At 53.3% G+C, this 17,264-nt stretch overlaps 1 protein-coding gene across 4 annotated transcripts; it reads left to right on the top strand.

Moving 5' to 3' along the window:
* Positions 1-667: 667 nt before the first annotated feature.
* Positions 668-16,132, top strand: MAVS (mitochondrial antiviral signaling protein). Of its 4 annotated transcripts, XM_066387300.1 has the most exons (8): positions 1,264-1,319; positions 2,024-2,100; positions 5,738-5,914; positions 7,662-7,836; positions 9,025-9,197; positions 10,327-10,489; positions 12,834-13,318; positions 14,194-16,130. In XM_066387300.1, the coding sequence occupies exons 3-8, from the start codon at positions 5,798-5,800 to the stop codon at positions 14,629-14,631; spliced, it is 1,551 nt and encodes a 516-aa protein (XP_066243397.1). In that variant the 5' UTR covers positions 1,264-1,319; positions 2,024-2,100; positions 5,738-5,797; the 3' UTR covers positions 14,632-16,130. The 4 variants fall into 4 exon arrangements, with proteins under 4 accessions (XP_066243399.1, XP_066243396.1, XP_066243397.1 ...); XM_066387302.1 differs by lacking the exon at positions 2,024-2,100 and having other exon boundaries at positions 668-1,319; positions 10,327-10,483; XM_066387299.1 differs by lacking the exon at positions 2,024-2,100 and having other exon boundaries at positions 670-1,319; positions 14,194-16,129.
* Positions 16,133-17,264: the final 1,132 nt, after the last annotated feature.

The raw sequence follows: 17,264 nt of genomic DNA, 5'->3' as shown, positions 1-17,264 counted from the left end.
TTGCTATGTGAGAGTGTTGGCATATGTTTAAATTTTAGAAAGAACTGCCAAACATTTCCCCAAATCTTTAAATCTCTCTTTAAAACAGAAAAAATAAACCTCTACCTCGTTATTGTAAGAGATTTAAAGGGCCCTAAGATACAGACTTTAAGCCTTTATCTGGAACATGGCAGGTGCTCAAAAGTGCTGGCTTCTGCCCCAGCAAGTGTCCTCTGCCTCATTAGAGGAAGGACAAGGCGGTTGACAAGCACTGAGGGAGGTACCCGCAGGGGTAGAGAAACCTTTCCCACACAGCACTCAAGGGCCACACCCAGGGTGCCAGGCGCCCCAACCTTGGCGCTCATGCCTACAGCTGGATCCTGCTACTTCAGACCCAGCACGCACTGTTTCCTGGCTGGGCACTTGCGAATCACCCGACGTTTATTTTATTTTATTTTATTTTTTGTATTTTTCTGAAGCTGGAAACCCACCCGGCACGCCCACGAGGGGCGATGCTCTGCCCCTCCAGGGCGTCGCTCTGTCGCGACCAGAGCCACTCTAGCGCCTGGGGCAGAGGCCAAGGAGCCATCCCCAGCGCCCGGGCCATCTTTGCTCCAATGGAGCCTTGGCTGCGGGAGGGGAAGAGAGAGACAGAGAGGAAGGAGAGGGGGAGGGGTGGAGAAGCAGATGGGCGCTTCTCCTGTGTGCCCTGGTCGGGAATCGAACCCGGGACTTCTGCACGCCAGGCCGACGCTCTATCACTGAGCCAACCGGCCAGGGCCCGACGTTTATTGAGCACTCACAGTGTGCCAGGCCCTGCGCGCCCAAGAGCGAACGACGTAAAGCCGCTCACCCCGTAAACTACTCGGAGGGACGACGTGTAGCGTCGCTTATGAAGCATGGGAACCGAGCCGGCCACATAGAGATCAACCGTCCGCTTGATTTCTGGCCAGACCCTGAAAGTTGCTCTACAAACAAGAAAAGAAAAGAATCGATTCCTTTGCGCACCAGCAAAAACCTAGGTCGTTTTGGAGCGCGGGTCCAGCGGAGCCAGGCCCCCAAACCTAGGTTTTTACACAAACACAAGCCCATGTACTCAGCACTCGCACCAAGATACACAATAAATATATCCATCCCCCCAGAAATAACGAGTGATCTGACTTCTATTTAGGAATGTCCCTGCGGCCCGGCTAGCTGCCCACGCGAGCCGCGAGGTCCCGCCCCTGCCGTCTAGCTCGTGGCCCCGCTCCTCCCTCCCTGCGGGGAGGGTTCCGGGCTGCAGGTGGCGGTCGGTACAAGTCCGCGGCTGGCGGCAGGTCGCCGGGTCGTGTCTACCGAAGGTAAGATCGCCGCCCAGTGAGCTCCGTCCTTTGGGCTTAGGGAGCACGGACGCCTTTCGGTGGGTGGCCCGCGGAAGCAAGAGTCGAGTGGGACTCAGCGCCCGCCTGGGCACGCGGGACCCGGGGCCGGCGGGAGCGGGGGAGTGGACAGGGCGCGCGGGGCTCAGGGCAGTGCGGGCCCCACGCGCCGCATCCAGTTCCAGGGGGCTCGGGAGGTGCATGGCGCCGGGCGTCGGTCGGACTGCGGGGGCGGTTGGGCCGGAAGGAGCTGGGCGCCGGCTGCCGAGCTCCTCCAGCGGCCGACAGGCTCAGGGTGACCCTGGGCGAGGCCTACTCCGGGGCACCAAGCGAGGGCGGGCGCCGCCGCGCCTGGGAGTAGAGGGTTACCGCCCTTCCCTCGGCTTGACAGTTTTCGGTGGTGACACCTGCTCCGAAGAGCTGCCTCCCGGCCCCCCGCGGCCCTGGGTCTGTCCTAGGAGTCTAGGATCTGAGCCCAGGCTGTGAGGCCTCGCTCCTCCGGCGCGCGGGTGGATATTTCTCCAACGCGCTCAGAGCCCTAAGGCAGTAGGGTTGGACACTCTCTCCCCTCTGGGTGCATCCAGAACACTCGGCCGTCCATCTTCTCTGAGACAGTAAAGAGGTGCCAGAAAAACACCAGGGAAAACAAAACAAAACAATACCCAATCACGATGTTCTCCGTGTAGATGCTGGAGCCTCCAAAACATCTGGAAGGACGGTCAGCGACCTGAGACCCGAGCTGCGTGGAGGGCACAGTTAGAAGGTCCTCTGCCCTGTCTGAAAGATTGCCATTGTCCACAAGAGAAGGGACTAAATGTTGCATCTTCCCAGGCACAGCCTTACCCAGCGACTCCCACCTCTACCCCCAACTCAGGCAGTTACTTTGGCGCCTCCCTGAGCTTAAAGGCAGGCGTCTGTATGCTTCTCGCTGCAGGGCCTCTATGCACTGCCAGGTGTATGGTGAGCTGCAGTGAGTCAGTGACATATTAGGTTCAAGTCCTGTCAGAGCCACCGGTCAGCTGTGCAACTTGGCTTTATTTATCCTCATGGGATTGTGGCAAGGATTAAATGAAACAAATATAGGATGTGCCTACCTATAGCGGATCCTCAATAAATGTGAACAAATATGGGTTTCCTTTCTTTTTGGTGGGACCATACATATCATAAAACTATGCCCCCCAAACTCTGAGTCTTAACGGCTGAGGCTGGGATGCAGAAGAATGTTTCACCTCACTCTCTCCTGATACCTCCCTGGATGTTGTGGGGGGGGGGGGGAGGAGGAGAAAAATGTCTATTAGCTACCATTGAGTTGTTCTTTGCTTACCTCCTGAAGCCTCCTGAGGACCCTGCCCCACCTCCCTGATTCTCTTGACCTCTGTCATTAGCACTTGCCCCACCAGGAATGTAGCACCTGATGGTTGGCAAAACAGGTCATGCAGTGTGAGTTGTGAGGCCATGAGGCTGGTAGCCTGGACTGCTTCCCTGTTTCCCATGTGGTGAGGGACAGATGGTCTCCACAGTTTTTGGATGCTCTCTGCTCTTCAGCACTGTCTCCTAGAGGTCTCATTCAACCTGCTACCCCTGTTTCTACTCAAGCCTGGCCTTCTCCTCTGGCGCTACCCTCCCTGAAAACGCATTTGGACATTCAATAGCATCTCAGGGTTCACTTGTTCAAAATGGAGCGCTGGAGTCTCCTGACAATGCTCCTCCTCCTGAATACCCTGGCTGGCTGAACAGCAGTCTCCATCCAACCAGCGCCCAAGGAGTCGTTCTTTTTTTTTTAAATTATTTATTTACTTATTCATTTTAGAGAGGAGAGAGAGAGCAAGAAAGAGAGAGAGAGAAAGGGAGGAGCAGCAGGAAGCATCAACTCCCATATGTGCCTTGACCAGGCAAGCCCAGGGTTTTGAACCGGCGCCCTCAGCATTTCCAGGTCGACGCTTTATCCACTGCGCCACCGCAGGTCAGGCCAAGGAGTCGTTCTTGACTCTTCTCTCTCCCTCACCTCCTGAATCCACAAACACAGGAATCCAACCATCTCAAGCCACCTCCGTAGTTACCCTCCCAGCCATACCTACTATGTGTTTGTCCCCTGCTGTGGTCTCCTGACTTGTCGCCTTGCCTCCATTCTGGCCCCTCCACAGTCCAATGTCCTTACAACTGCCAGAAGAGCTTTAACAGAAATCAAATCCTCTCTCTTCCCTGCTCAGATCCCTCCAATGGTTCTTTGTTTCACTCCAAATAAAACCCAACATCTTTTCCTATAACTCTATATATGGGCAGACCCTCCCAACCTCCTTGACCTTGATCTCTGCCCCTCCCACTAGTGTTCTTAACCTGGACCACCTGGACCTGCTTTCTTTCTTTCTTTTTTCTTTTTTTTTTTTTTTTTTACAGAGACAGAGAAAGAGTCAGAGAGAGGGATAGACAGAGACAGACAGGAACGGAGAGATGAGAAGCATCAATCATTAGTTTTTTGTTGCTCATTGCAACACTTTAATTGTTCATTGATTGCCTTCTCATATGTGCCTTGACCACGGGCCTTCAGCAGACCAAGTAACCCCTTGCTCAAGCCAGCGACCTTGGGCTCAAGCTGGTGAGCTTTTTGCTCAAACCAGATGAGTCCTCACTCAAGCCGGCGACCTCGGGGTCTCGAACCTGGGTTTTCCGCATCACACTCTGATGCTCTATCCACTGCGCTACCACCACGTCTGCTTTCTATTCTTCAAACATGCCTAGCTTGTTCCCACCTTAGCAGCTCTCCCTTGCTGTGCCCTCTGCCAGATATACGATATACGGATCTCACAGCTAAGAACGGCTCAGCTCAAATGTTGCCAATTCAGAAAGGCTTCTTTGACCATCCAGTTCAAGCCGCATGCCCTTCTGCATGGGCTCTGTCTCATTACCCTGCTTAATTTTCTTTGTAACCTTTATTATTATCCATGTATCTGTTTGCTGATTTGTTTTCTGTCCCACAAAGTAGAATATAATGTTGGATGATGGCAGAGACCTTGTCTTATTCCCTGCAGCTCTCCGTAGGGGGGAGACAAATAAGAAACAAACAAACAAATGCATTTATAATTGCAAATTGTGGTAAGTTCTACATAAGCAACTGGCAATAATGGCTAGTATTTGAGGCACTTGTGAATTTTAAGCTTATAGGACAGAACTAATGCATTGTCAGTACAAGCTCTCTGAGCCATTTTACGGGTAAGGATAAGCCTGGAAAAGACTGGTAAATTGCCCCAGGTCAAGAGTGAGTTCAGGGCAGAGGAGCTCAGCTTCCTAAGAACATGTATGTAGCAAGCTTTATTTATTTATTTTAAAGATTTTATTTATTGCTCTTACAGGGGGTGGGGGAGGAATGAGAAGTATCAACTCATAATTGCTTCATTTTATTTGTTCATTGATTGCTTCTCATATGTGCCTTGACTAGACAAGCCCAGGGTTTCAAACTGGCAACCTGAGCATTCCAAGTGAACGCTCTATCCACTGTGTCACCACAGGCCAGGCATGTAGCAAGCTTTAAATGGTGGGCACACAGTAATGTTCTGGAAAGAACCTGATCCTGGATCCCGAAGACCTCAATTCTTTACTCTTCCATTAACTAATAGCTCCCTTTTTTTTTTTTTTTTTTGTATTTTTCTGAAGTTGGAAACGGGGAGGCAGTCAGACAGACTCCTGCATGCGCCGGCATGCCCACCAGGAGGCGATGCTCCGCCCATCTGGGGCGTTGCTCTGTTGCAACCAGAGCCATTCTAGTGCCTGAGGCAGAGGCCATAGAACCATCCTCAGCGCCCAGGCCACCTTTGCTCCAATGGAGCCTCGGCTGCGGGAGGGGAAGAGAGAGACAGAGAGGAAGGAGAGGGGGAGGGGTGGAGAAGCAAATGGGCGCTTCTGTGTTCCCTGGCCGGGAATCGAACCCGGGACTCCTGCACGCCAGGCCGATGCTCTACCACTGAGCCAACCAGCCAGGGCCAGCTCCCTTTCTTTCTTAATACTTCATTTTATTTATCTTTCAAGTAGGATGAATCCTAGTATCATGTTGGGCTACTCCCCCCCCCCCCCAGTGTACCTCAGAGAAGCAGCACTTCCAGGTGGAGCCCTCTTACTAACACAGACCTGGGGAGGATGGCGGAGACCTTCCTCAACACTGACCAGCTTGCAGGGCAGAAATGGACCCTAGATCTTCAGAATCTGCTTTGATTTATTTTTATTTTTATTTTTTTGTCATCAATTTGTCTTTAAGCAAATTGCTTGAAGGTCTCTGGGACTCCGGCCACAATAAAATAGGATGCTTAAAGAGAAAAGCCAAAATTCCAGAGTTGAGAAAGAAAGAATTGCCTTTTGTCCGACCCCACCTCCAGTCCTGTTGTCATGTGTGCTCTCTTTTCTTCCAGTCTGTTCCCCTCTCAGTCCTTGGACAGGCCAGAGCCCTCTGTCACTTCAGAACCTGTGTGATGACGTTTGCCGAGGACAAGACTTATGAGTTCATCCGCCACCATTTCCGCAAGTTTTACCACATTCATGTTCTGGAGATTCTGCCTTACTTGTCTTGTCTCACAACAAGTGACCAGGTGAGCCACGGCGTGAGCACCAGCCAGACTGGGGCAGGGCTGTGCAATGCAGAGTTTCACTCAAGCCACAGTCAACTCCTTCCTTCCCTGTCCTTGTCCCTTTTCTAACTTTCAGAGAGAATGTGGTTCAGGGTGGCCTTTCCAACTTTGCTGAGCTCCCTCTGATGCCATTGTGGTATACGCTCGTCCCTTGCCATATCGCAGTTCATTTTCGTGGTCTCGCTGTTTCGCGGATTTTTTAATTGTATACAGTATATTTAATTTTGTATCTCGGGTTTTCTGCTATATAAGTGTTTTTACCTATAGCGTGGGATTTTGTGGTATATAGGTATTTTTATATATTTATTATTTTCATTATTTTTGTGGTAAAATAAGCATTTTCTAGCCTAAAAAATTGAAAAGGTTTATAAGAGTATGGGGAGGGTTTATAAAGCCTTAAAATACATATAAATAATAAAATAAATATAAGGTTGCTACTTCATGGATTTTTGCCTCCTGGGGGGTGTTCTGGAACCTAGCCCCCACGATAGACGAGGGGCCACTGTAGTGCTTACCAATATGGCGCTGGCTGCCTGAAATTCCAGGCTCCAGGGCCCTGCATCCACTTTTATCGGAATCGTCTTTTTCTTCATCTCTTGTCCTTGTGCTGGCTGTATTGATTCCATTCTCCTTGTTGCGGGACCCCGTCCTGTTACGGAGCCCAGGGCTCAGTTTTGAGAGTTCATGAGTGTCAGACCAGCCCAGCTGCCTCAGAACCGAACCCGTTGTGAAGTGGGCCAGAGCCTTCCTAGTTATTGCTGTTCTTAAATTGAACTCCCCTATTCTCTGCTTCCTGCCCACTGATGCTGGTAGCACCAGTCTGTGACTGATGGGGTTTGGCCCTCTTGTATTTTGCGGTTTGTGGGGAAACCTTGTCACCTGTTCTTCAGTAAATATTTTCCATGAGTTTTGTTTCTGCTCTCTGGTTGCTTATTTGTATGCGAGAATTCAGGTGGATTTAAAGACTGCAGCTGCTTCATCATCCCAGAATCTCCCGTCCGTTTTCTTCCCTGGTTCTCATTGTTGGTCTCCTCTCTTTCCCTGTATGCTCCTCTTCAGCTGCTGTTTCCTACACTTCTTTTCTTCCTCTGCTAATTTAAACCCTTTGGCCTTGGGGCTGTATAAATAAACCCCAGGCTTTGGCATCAGACTAATAGGGTTCAGATTCCCGCCCCACTGATGTAGGATCTTTCTACCTTACTTCTGCGAAGCCTTAGTTTCCTCATCTGCAGAGTAGGAATAATAATTGCATTAAATAAGATAACTCTAGAGAGCCCAGGACACGGTAAGAGCCTCTGGCAGCTTTCCTGGTGGCTGCCTTTATTTATATTTTGTTTATTCCATTCATTGAGAGAGCAAGGGCGGGGGCATGAGGGGGGTGGAGAGGGAGGGAGAGAAAAGAATCAACTTGTTGTTTCATTTAGTTGTGCACTCATTGACTGCTTTTCGTACTTGCCCTGACTGGGGGTGCAACCAGCGATCTCAGTGCACTGGGTGACACTTTATCCACTGAACCACCCAGCCAGGGCATGGTAGCCACCTTTAAACTTGAACTCAAACCCTAGCCTTGTCCTGGCTCTGACCCAGTTTCAGATAGCTGCCTCCCTCTTGTGGTTGCTGGGTGCCCCTCTCTACAGCTGTGCCCTCTAGAGTGAGGAAAGGGCCAAGGCCACCTGGCTTGAACAGGCCTATGGGCTGTGTCTTCCAGGACCAACTGCGGGCCCTCTACGATCACAGAGGGAACCGGAACACCATTTGGGAACTCTTCAACAGCCTTCGGCGGCGGAGTGGCTGGGTGGAGTCCCTCATCCGGGCACTGAGGGCCTGTGAGCTGGCTGGTCTGGCTGATGAAGTGGCCCACGTCTATCACAGCAACCTGTCCTGTAAGCTGCCTGCCCTGGGCCTCTCCTTGGAACCCCTGTCTGTTCCCCTGGACTCCACTCCCCCTTTCCCCTCACCCCTATACTCTACCCTTCCTCTGACACCCTCCCTCCCATTACTTCTGGGCAGTAGACAAAGCTGGGGTTAGGTCCCAGCTTAACTACTTATTAGCTGTGCCCTTTAGGCCAAGTCCCTTAATGTCCCTGAGCCTCTGTCTTCTCCTCTGTAAAACAGGGCTAATGGCAACATCTACCTCATGGGCTGCAGTGGGAACCATGGGATGTCAGCATGCTGAGTGCTTAGGCGGGGCTGAGCCCCCCTGTGCTCAGCAAATGGAGCCAAATGGAGCTGTGATACTTGTCTCCTGCCCCTGTTCTCACTTCTTCCTGTCTCTTCTCCCTCAGTTCACGCCCCTGTTCTCACTTCCTCCTGTTTCTTCTCTCTCAGTTCATCTTCTCTCCACTCCTGTCTCCTTTCCTTCCCTGTACCGTCTCCTTTTCCTCCCTCATGGGTTTCTGCTATCCTTTCCCCTCCCCTGGTTTCCCTTAGTGCCTTCTAGCTCCCTCATTCATTACCCCTCTGCCCCCCCCCATCCTCCCTGCCAGGCCAGATGCCCCTTGGGGCTTTTAAGCCCTGCCTAGATTTATAGCCTTGTAAAACTGCACCCTTATTTGTCTTCTCTTGTTTTTCTCTACCTCCAGTCCTTCCCTCTCTTCCTCCCTTCCAAGCACGTCATTTGTGGAATTAACAGTGATTCCCTGAATACAGACAGTCGGGGTGGGGCCAGGAGTAGGTCTTGAGGGCAAAGGGAAGTGGCCGAAGAGGAGGCAGCATCAGGTCAGGGTCAGTTGGTGGTGACAACCAGCCACAAGGAGGAGAAAGCCACAGGGTCCCAGAGCACCTGGGGACAGAGAAGCCGTGACTGCTGGCCCAGTCTGGGTGGTGAGAGGCCAGTGCGGCCAGCCATTCTCTCCCTTCCATCTCACTCCACCTCCCTCTCCTTGTTCCCCCAGCCCCTGCCTCCCACCCACTTCCGCCTCCCACTCATTGAAGCTTGTCTCCTCTGAGTGCATCCCATGTCAGGACAGCTGTGGGAGCTGTGGGAGTCCCAACAGCCGTGGCCCGGGGTGTCTCCGGTTACTGTGAACACCCCGATTCCTCCTTGACCTCATTATATCTCTGTCCTCCAGCGAACCAAAACCGGACCCCAGCCCCACCAGAGCTGTCACCAGGTCCTGCTGAAGCTCCCAGGCCCTCCACGCCTGCTGTGGCCCCCACTGCCCCCCACAACAGCTACAGAGACGAGGAGCCAAGTTACCCCATGCCTGTCCAGGATACCCACTTGCCACCATCTCCGGGAGAGGTGGGTCCATAATCTACCTTTTGCCCCCTTCTTTTGTGTTATCATTTACCTACTTCTGCTCACTCAGCCCTCCAGAAGCCCTCTCCTGCACCCCATAAATCAGGCCTAATCTCTGCTCAGAACCCCAGGGCTCCCCTAGCAGGGATCTTCCCCAGACCAGCTCCCAGACTGCTGACCAGGGCTTCACTCTGTGGCTGCCCTAATCCTCTCATCAGTCAGCTGTGAGGTTACAGCTTGAGGTCTTTGCAATGGTGCATGTGAGATGTTGAGGGACCAGGGGCTGACCAGATGATGGAGAGCGAGGGAGAAGGAAGCGATGGGGTAGTGGGTGGATGGTGGAGCTGTAATTATTGCCAAGGCCGTGAAGTTTGGGGGAAGGATAACTGATTCTGTTGAGATATAATGAATGGGCAGTGGGTGCCCTGTAGACACCAAACCATGGACTTGCAACCCAAGAAAGAGGTCTGTACAATGGCTTTATAGAAAGGGACCTTTCTTTTTTTTTTTTTGCATTTTTCTGAAGCTGGAAACGGGGAGGCAGTCAGACAGACTCCTGCATGCGCCTGACCGGGATCCACCCGGCACGCCCACCAGGGGGCGATGCTCTGCCCATCTTGGGGCGTCGCTCTGTTGCAATCAGAGCCATTCTAGAGCCTGAGGCAGAGGCCACAAAGCCATCCCTAGCGCCCGGGCCAGGGCCATCTTTGCTCCAATGGAGCCTTGGCTGCGGGAGGGGGAGAGAGAGACAGAGAGGAAGGAGAGGGGGAGGGGTGGAGAAGCAGATGGGCGCTTCTCCTGTGTGCCCTGGCCGGGAATTGAACCCGGGACCTCCGCACACCAGGCCGATGCTCTACCACTAAGCCAACCGGCCAGGGCCTAGAAAGGGACCTTTCTACAGGGCCCTAGATAGGGATTCCCCAGAGTATGGTGTGTGTGTTTTCTATGAGGTGGGTTCAAGGTCACCTGTAGACAGAGGGTCTGGCAATGACCGAAGCTAAAGCAGCGGCTTCCTGTTTCCTGTGCTCCGTGGTGTGGGCTGAGCTCTGTGGGAGTTGCCCCGCGAGCATAAGCTATCCTTTGCCAGCTCCTGGGAAAAGCAACTGCCTTTTTCACATTTTTCTTCTTGCAGAGTTCGAAGAAGGCCCCACAGACATCCAGCTCTGGAGCTGACCCGAGGAGGCCTGGTGGCCCCGTGGAGCCCTCCTCTGACACGGCGGCCCTTAGCCCTCTGACCTCAAGTGGACTTCAGAAGCAGGACACAGAACTGGGCAGTACCCACACAGCAGGTATGTGTAGAATCTACAGTTACAGGGCCTTTCTGATCTCTAAGTGGGGGTGAGAGTTAGAGTTGCTGCTCTGGCTTTGTTGGACAAGAGGCAAGAGTGGGAATAAAGGGAGTTTACTCTAGGGAACCTAATTTTTACAGGGTATATTAGTTAGCATTTACTGTGTAACAAACAGTCCCCCAAATTTAATAGCTTAAAATATGACTATTTATTTAGTTCATGATTCTCTGGGCCAGCAATTTGGGCTGTTCAGAACATGGTCGAATTCCCTTTTGTGTACACAGTCATGTATACATAAGCTCTGTTTGTGGCTGTTGTCTGGGGCACCTGGGTTCTCTTCCAGGAGTCTCATCCTCCAGCAGACAAATCCGTTTCATGGCAGCTGAGCAGAGTTCTGAGAGAGAGAGGGCTCCTGGGACAGATGCTCAAAACTGGCACAGTGTTCCTCCTGCCTCATTCTGTGGGCCAAAGCAAGTCACAAGGCCAACCCAGGCTCAAGGAGTAGGGAAACACTGCATCCCTAGATAGGAGGACTGACAAAGTCACATGGCAGAGGGCGTGGATACAGGTAGGAGAAGAGAATTAGAGCCACTTCTGCACTCTGCCAAAGGGCCTCCATAGGGGTCCACTAGCACCTGGAGGATAGTGCAGAAGGGAGAGTCCCTGCTGGTGGCGGGGGAGCCCTTAGGCACTGCCCTGCCCTAAACTGGTTTCTCGCTCCCAGCCAATCACATACTTTCTCAGCCCCCAGAGGTAGTATGGTCTCCATCAGCCACGGGCCCGAATCCCACACAGACCTCAGTGCTCCCCCTCTGGAATACAGAGCTGTCCACTCTGACCCCCAGGCTGGCATCTCTCTGTACCACTACTTCCCAAACTGTGTTCCACATGACCCTGGTGCCTGCCTGGCCAGCTCTCAGTGCCTCTGGGACAGACACAAGGCACACAAGCAATTAAAGGCTCAGAGAAGCCACCTTAGAGCCCTATACTCTGTCATCTCAGAACTCTGCCCCAAGCATCCGTTTTCAGTCTGCGTGCTACGGAATACCTTCATGGGAAACGCCGCTGTGGACCCGAGAGGCGAAGGGCATCTCAGTGTTGGTCGCTGTGGACAGGTCCCTCGAGATTCTATGGTGTTACCTTTGGGAGAGACATCAGAATCACTCCTGGCCTTTGTCGGCTGTAGGGCCTGGCATGCGCATTCCCAGAGTTCTGTGGGCAGTCCTGATGTAACTGCCTTATAGCTTCACCACCTGCTCCCTCGTGCTTCCCCAGGGCAGGCCCTCCTCGTGGGGGCGGCTCTGGCCTGCACACTGCCACCTCGAGTCAGTAGGCCTCCTTGGAGATATGTACACTCTGGGGGTTAGCTGGCTCTCTGGGACCATGTGACTGGTGTGAGTGCTTCTGCCCGAGCCGCCCTGCTGCCCGTGCCCTGGCCCCGGATCGCTCCTGCCGGGGCGGGCGAGGAGGGATGATGGCAGTGAGAGGGGCATCCAGGATTCCACCAGGCGAGGGAGGCGATGGAACAGGCAGACCCAGGGGGAAAGTGGGGGTGTCCCAGGCAGGAGAAGAAAAAGCAGAGTGATAATTAATGATATTCAAATTCATAGAAGCTGTTGGAGAGATGGGCCATTTCACTCTTGTGAGAGAACAGACTTGGTGCCATAGATCAAGCAAGGACTGAGGATAGACAGGACCAAAAACGTGCCTGCAGCCTGACCAGTGGTGGCGCAGTGGATAAAGCGTCGACCTGGAAATACTGAGGTCGCCGGTTCGAAACCCTGGGCTTGCCTGGTCAAGGCACATATGGGAGTTGATGCTTCCAGCTCCTCCCCACCTTCTCTCTCTGTCTCTCTCTCTCCCTTTCTCTCTCCTCTCTAAAGTGAATAAATAAAATTAAAAACAAACAAACAAAAAAAAACGTGCCTGCAGCCTGACCTGTGGTGGCGCAGTGGATAAAGCGTCGACCTGGAAATGCTGAGGTCGCCGGTTCAAAACCCTGGGCTTGCCTGGTCAAGGCACATATGGGAGTTGATGCTTCCAGCTCCTCCCCCCTGTCTCTCTCTCTCTCTGTCTCTCTCTCCCCTCCCCTCTAAAATGAATAAATAAATAAAAAAATTAAAAAACAAAACAAAAAAAAACAAAAAAACAAACAAACGTGCCTGCAGTTCTCGGGCCTTCAAGCCTGGGAGCAGCGACCAAAGGGACTATGGAGACTCCTCCATGGAGGTGGCTGAGAGACCGTGAAGCTATAGAGATGGCGTAAGCTGGGCCAGAGGGGTCCTTCTGCAGCCCTCTGACCCCAGCTCCCCTGTGGGCGCATTTTCCTCTTTTGTTTTGCCACCTGCAGGCACATCACCCCGTGGGCCTATGTCTCCAACTGTCTCCTTCCAGCCCCTGGCCCATCCCACCGCCAGGGCAAGCCGCTCACCTGGACCCTCAGTGCCAGCTCCATCTACGGGCGCCACTTCCTCCTCTGCAGGGGGTGCCGGTGACCAGGCTGAAGCTACCCTCTGCTCCAGTGGGGTAGAGGTGCCCACCAACACTATGACCACCAGCATAGCACCCTCCAAGGTGCCTGTCCGCTCAGCAGTTACCAGCACAGTGCCTTCCAAGTTGTCTACCAGCTCAAAATCCTCTGGTATAATGCCCACTAATGTATCCCCCAGTCTAGTACCATCTAAATTGCCTATCAACTCAACACGTGTTGGCACAGTGCCACCCAAGGTACCTACTGGCATGGGGCCTGAGCACAGGATGCCCACAAGCTCAGTGCCCAGCAAGGTGCCTGCCAACACAGCAGCCTCCAGCAAGGTCAGCAAGAGACCTGTGGAGGTGAGTCCTCACCCCTCCTAACAGTGATCTGGGCCCCTTCCTTAGCCTTGTCTTTGGACCCTTCCCAGCCTGTGTTCTGTCTCCAGCCTGGGCTGGCCCAGAGACTCTTTTCAAGGGTATAGGGACAGCTGACAAGTAGCCTCACTCAGACCCCACACCATGTCCTTTAGAATAATAATAATCATTAGAGCTCTTAAGTGTGGATGTCTCAGGGGGGTCAGGCACGGTAGGCCACCCACACTGGTCACGTGCATTCATCCATTTAGATCTCACAGCTCCCTGGTAAGCGTGGTGATGCCATTTTGCAGAAGAGGAAGCAGTGAGGGATACAGCAGGATGGCCACCGGCCCTGATGCTTTGCTCTGCCCTCTGGCCAGGGTTTTACAGACAGTGGTCCCAGCGCGTCCAGCCTGGGCGGCTGCCCTGACCCAGCAGCCCCACCCAGCTGCCCCTCTGAGCCTGCACGTACGACCCTAGTGCTGCTGTCTGCCCAGAGGAACCAAGCCCATGGGGCTTCTTGGGGGCATGGCCAGGGCTCTGACCCTGTGGCCAGCCACTCCATGACCCTTAGACCTAGGCTGAATGTTGGTGCAGGATGGCGCCACACCACCCAGGGCTCCCAGGGGTGAGGCTGAATTGACACACAAGCCTGTGAGTAGGGACAGGGCTGCCCTGGGGGAGGTCACCAGTGATGCTGCTGCAGGGCCTGGTCTCCTCCCCTGCTGCCTTCCTGCACTATGAGGAAGCCTCCTGGGCACTGTGGGCTGGGACTTGTGGGTGGGGGTGCTTGTCCTTGCTCTGGCCTAGGAAGGGGGCTGTCCACCCTGCCACGCCCAGTCCCTTCCATCCTCTCCTTTTTTTTTTCTTTTCGCCAGGAGACACCCGTGTCTCCAGTGCCCACAGGTTCCACTGCTGGAGGCAGCTCACCCTGTACAGACAGCAGCTCTGACAGCTCAGGGCTGGAGCTGAGCAAGCCAGGCAGGCTGTCTTCCGGGATGATCGGCTCGTCGCTCTCCGTCCGCTCCGAGGACCTTGACATCAGCAATAGCATCTCCTTTGCTGCAGGACCTGATAACACCCCGGAGGAGAATGAGTATATGTCAGTGGACACCCTCAACATCCACGTGGCTGAGGGTCCTAGCACTGACCTCCTGTCGGGCAACCCAGGGCTGCACACTGACCCCCAGCTCCAGGAGGAGGAGGTGCCGTGTGCTTGGACGGCCTCGTGGGCTCCATGGCTCGGGGCGGCTGCTGCTGGGGTGCTCGTGGCCACACTCCTGGCTGCCCTGTACCGGCGGCGCCTGCTCCAGTGAAGCCTCCCTGCCCTCCCTGCCGTATGTCTGTTCCCATCCCCTCTGTACATCAGCCTGAGTCATTGGGCCGATCTCACCCACCTTGTCCCTTTCTTGTGGCTGGCAGGGGCTGGGTCAGAGGGGACTCAGGGCCACAGCCCTGATGGAAGCAGAGCCATCGCTGACTGAGTCCTGGGAGACAGCATTTCCACCCCAGCTGCTGTTTTCTACCATCGGGGCTTTCTGGGCTCTGGGCGGTCCTATGCCCTCCAGACCTGCCATTAGGCAATCTGGGTTCTTGCCCTTGTCCTCTGGAGGAGGTGCCTCTGTCCAGGCCTTATCTCTGTGTGCCCAAGCCCGTGGGTCAGCAGGTGCTGCTAAGAGTGTAGGGCATTGGCAACAGCCCCCTACCCTTATCCTGCTCTGGTCTCCTGCCCCTGGGGTCCTCCACCCATGCCAGGCAAGGGTGGGGAAGGAGGTCTGGAGGTTCTTGTGGACCCCTGGGAAGCCTGAGACAGCTGCTAGGCCTGAGGACATCTCTGAAGCCCCTTTCCAGTCTCCTCAGGCCCTTCTCTCCCTCCTGGTCCCCGTTCCCGTGTAGATTGGGGAGGGGCCCTTCAACTCAGGCCGAGGTTTGGATTTCAGCTTCATCCCTTCCTGGGCTGTGTGGCCTGGGAAGATGATCAGACTTCTCTGGTCTTGCTTCCCCACATGCACTGTGAGTGTCATGGCTCATCCTTCGTTGTGTCCTAATGTGACGGAAGTATACAAGTGTTCGTCAAGTGCCTGGCCTAGAGCAGCTGGTCACTAAATGCCTCTCCCATCTCTCCCCTGCCCAGTCTGGTAGAGATGAGGGCAGGAGAGGCAGAGTGCCCCGTGGGTAAGGCTGCATCTCTGCCATACAGGGGGTCCTTGGCTTACAACACAGTTCCGTTCCTACGACAGTGACATAACCTGAATTTTGGTGTAAGTTGAAATACACCCTAGCCTATCCTAACACAGCTGTAAAATCATAATCTAGAACATAAAACACAACTAAACCACAGACAAAAGGGAAAGGACATAGATATACTGTACTGTATACTGTAGTAATATAAAAAAAACGACATAAAATGAATGTAAAACAAAGTCCCTTACCTTTATTTCTGTGGTTGGCTTGCGCACTGGAAGTGGCCAACTCCCTCACTCATGCGCCGCGTTAACTGCGTGTTCTTACACTGCACACAACCAAATTAGTTCGTCCACGTAGTCTGTAAGTAAGATGCTAATGGCGTAAGCCAAAACATTCACGTCTCAGCTTTTTAAAGCTTTTATGGGAGTGAGTGTCGTAAACTCGAAACGTTGTATGTCGAGACCCTTGTAACCTGAGGACCCCCTGTATAGAGTAGCCTGGGCCTGAATCCCGTTCTGCCTCTCACTCGCTCTGCTCTTGGGCAAGGTGTTGTTAGCCTTTGTGCCTCCATTTTCTTAGTGTGAAAGGGGGATGAATAGTAAAAAAAAAAAAGTAAATAAATAAGTATATATATATTTCTCCTAGTGTTCTTGTGAGGATTAAATTAATTTATGTAGATTTTAGAACGGTTCCTGGCATTTACGAAGGGTGGGAAACACGTTCAAACTGGAGGGGCTGGAACCCTTGGCTACACCTTTAGAGGCAGCCTCAGACCCTGCTGCCTCCCCCTCCTTTATATTTGCCCCTTACGTTGTCCTGTGCATGGGGGATTGTGAGGGAGTGGGGAGGAGAGCCGTCCATGGAGCAGCTCTGCAGGGTGCGGTCTGGGAGCCCCCCAGCAGCCAGAGGGACTGGGGGTATAGCCTGTGCATTGTTTCAGGCGCCATCGCAGGACAAGGGGCAGGGAAGGAGCCTCGGGAGCTGATTCCATTTCTGGGCTTTGCAAGGGTCAGGGCGAGAGCCCTAGGGAGCCAGCAGGGTGGGGTGTCGCTGTGGTCCACCCCCAAGCTGTTAGCCTGTCGGGTTCTGCACCCTGCTTTGGCTGCTGCAAGTCTTTCTTCACATTGCCCTGGGGACTTCGGCAACCTCTACCTTTAATGAGCTCTACTTCTACCCCTGAACTTCTCTTCAGCCCTCACTGAGAACCCAACAACCTACACCAAAACCAGGAGAGGTCCCTACCCAGCTGTCTGTATAACTCCCCATTACCCTTACTTTTTTTTTGGATTGATTTTAGAAAGACAGGGAGATGAAGTGAGAGAGAGAGAGTCTGAGAGAGAGAGAGAGAGAAACATCCATTTGTTGTTCCACATAGTTGTGCATTCTTTGGTCACTTCCCCATATGTGCCCTGACTGGGGTTTGAACCCACAGCCGTGGTATTTTGGGATGACGCTCTAACCAACCGAGCAAACTGGCCAGGGCCACCCTTACTCTTAACCAATCCTCTGTGCTTTCCCCTCCCTCCCAGGTACCCAGGTCAGTGAACAATTCATGCACAGGTACTAGTTTTAATGTGTTCCCTTCCCAGGGTATCTTTGGGGAAAAGTATCTCAAGAAAATAATGTGTAGCCCCGAAGAATACTAAATGGTGGACTTTCAAGCACAGTGTCCAGTGTGTTGGACGGCACTGGGACTGTGGACTGTGGGAGCCCAGCCTTTGACCCAAGGTGAAGGGTGTTTTCCCTAAAATGTGGGAAATAC

This window comes from Saccopteryx leptura, chromosome 5 (genome assembly GCF_036850995.1).
Source record: "Saccopteryx leptura isolate mSacLep1 chromosome 5, mSacLep1_pri_phased_curated, whole genome shotgun sequence".
Taxonomy (NCBI): Eukaryota; Metazoa; Chordata; class Mammalia; order Chiroptera; family Emballonuridae; genus Saccopteryx; species Saccopteryx leptura.
This window is presented reverse-complemented; position numbering and strand designations above follow the sequence as displayed.

What these genes read in the sequence shown, in the direction of transcription:
- MAVS (XM_066387300.1), top strand. Translation starts at nt 5,798, where the DNA reads ATGACGTTTGCCGAGGACAAGACTTATGAGTTCATCCGCCACCATTTC. An exon ending in TGCCACCATCTCCGGGAGAG is followed by an intron (nt 9,198 to 10,326) that starts GTGGGTCCATAA and finishes TTCTTCTTGCAG; the next exon opens with AGTTCGAAGAAGGCCCCACA. An exon ending in TCAGCAAGAGACCTGTGGAG is followed by an intron (nt 13,319 to 14,193) that starts GTGAGTCCTCAC and finishes TCTTTTCGCCAG; the next exon opens with GAGACACCCGTGTCTCCAGT.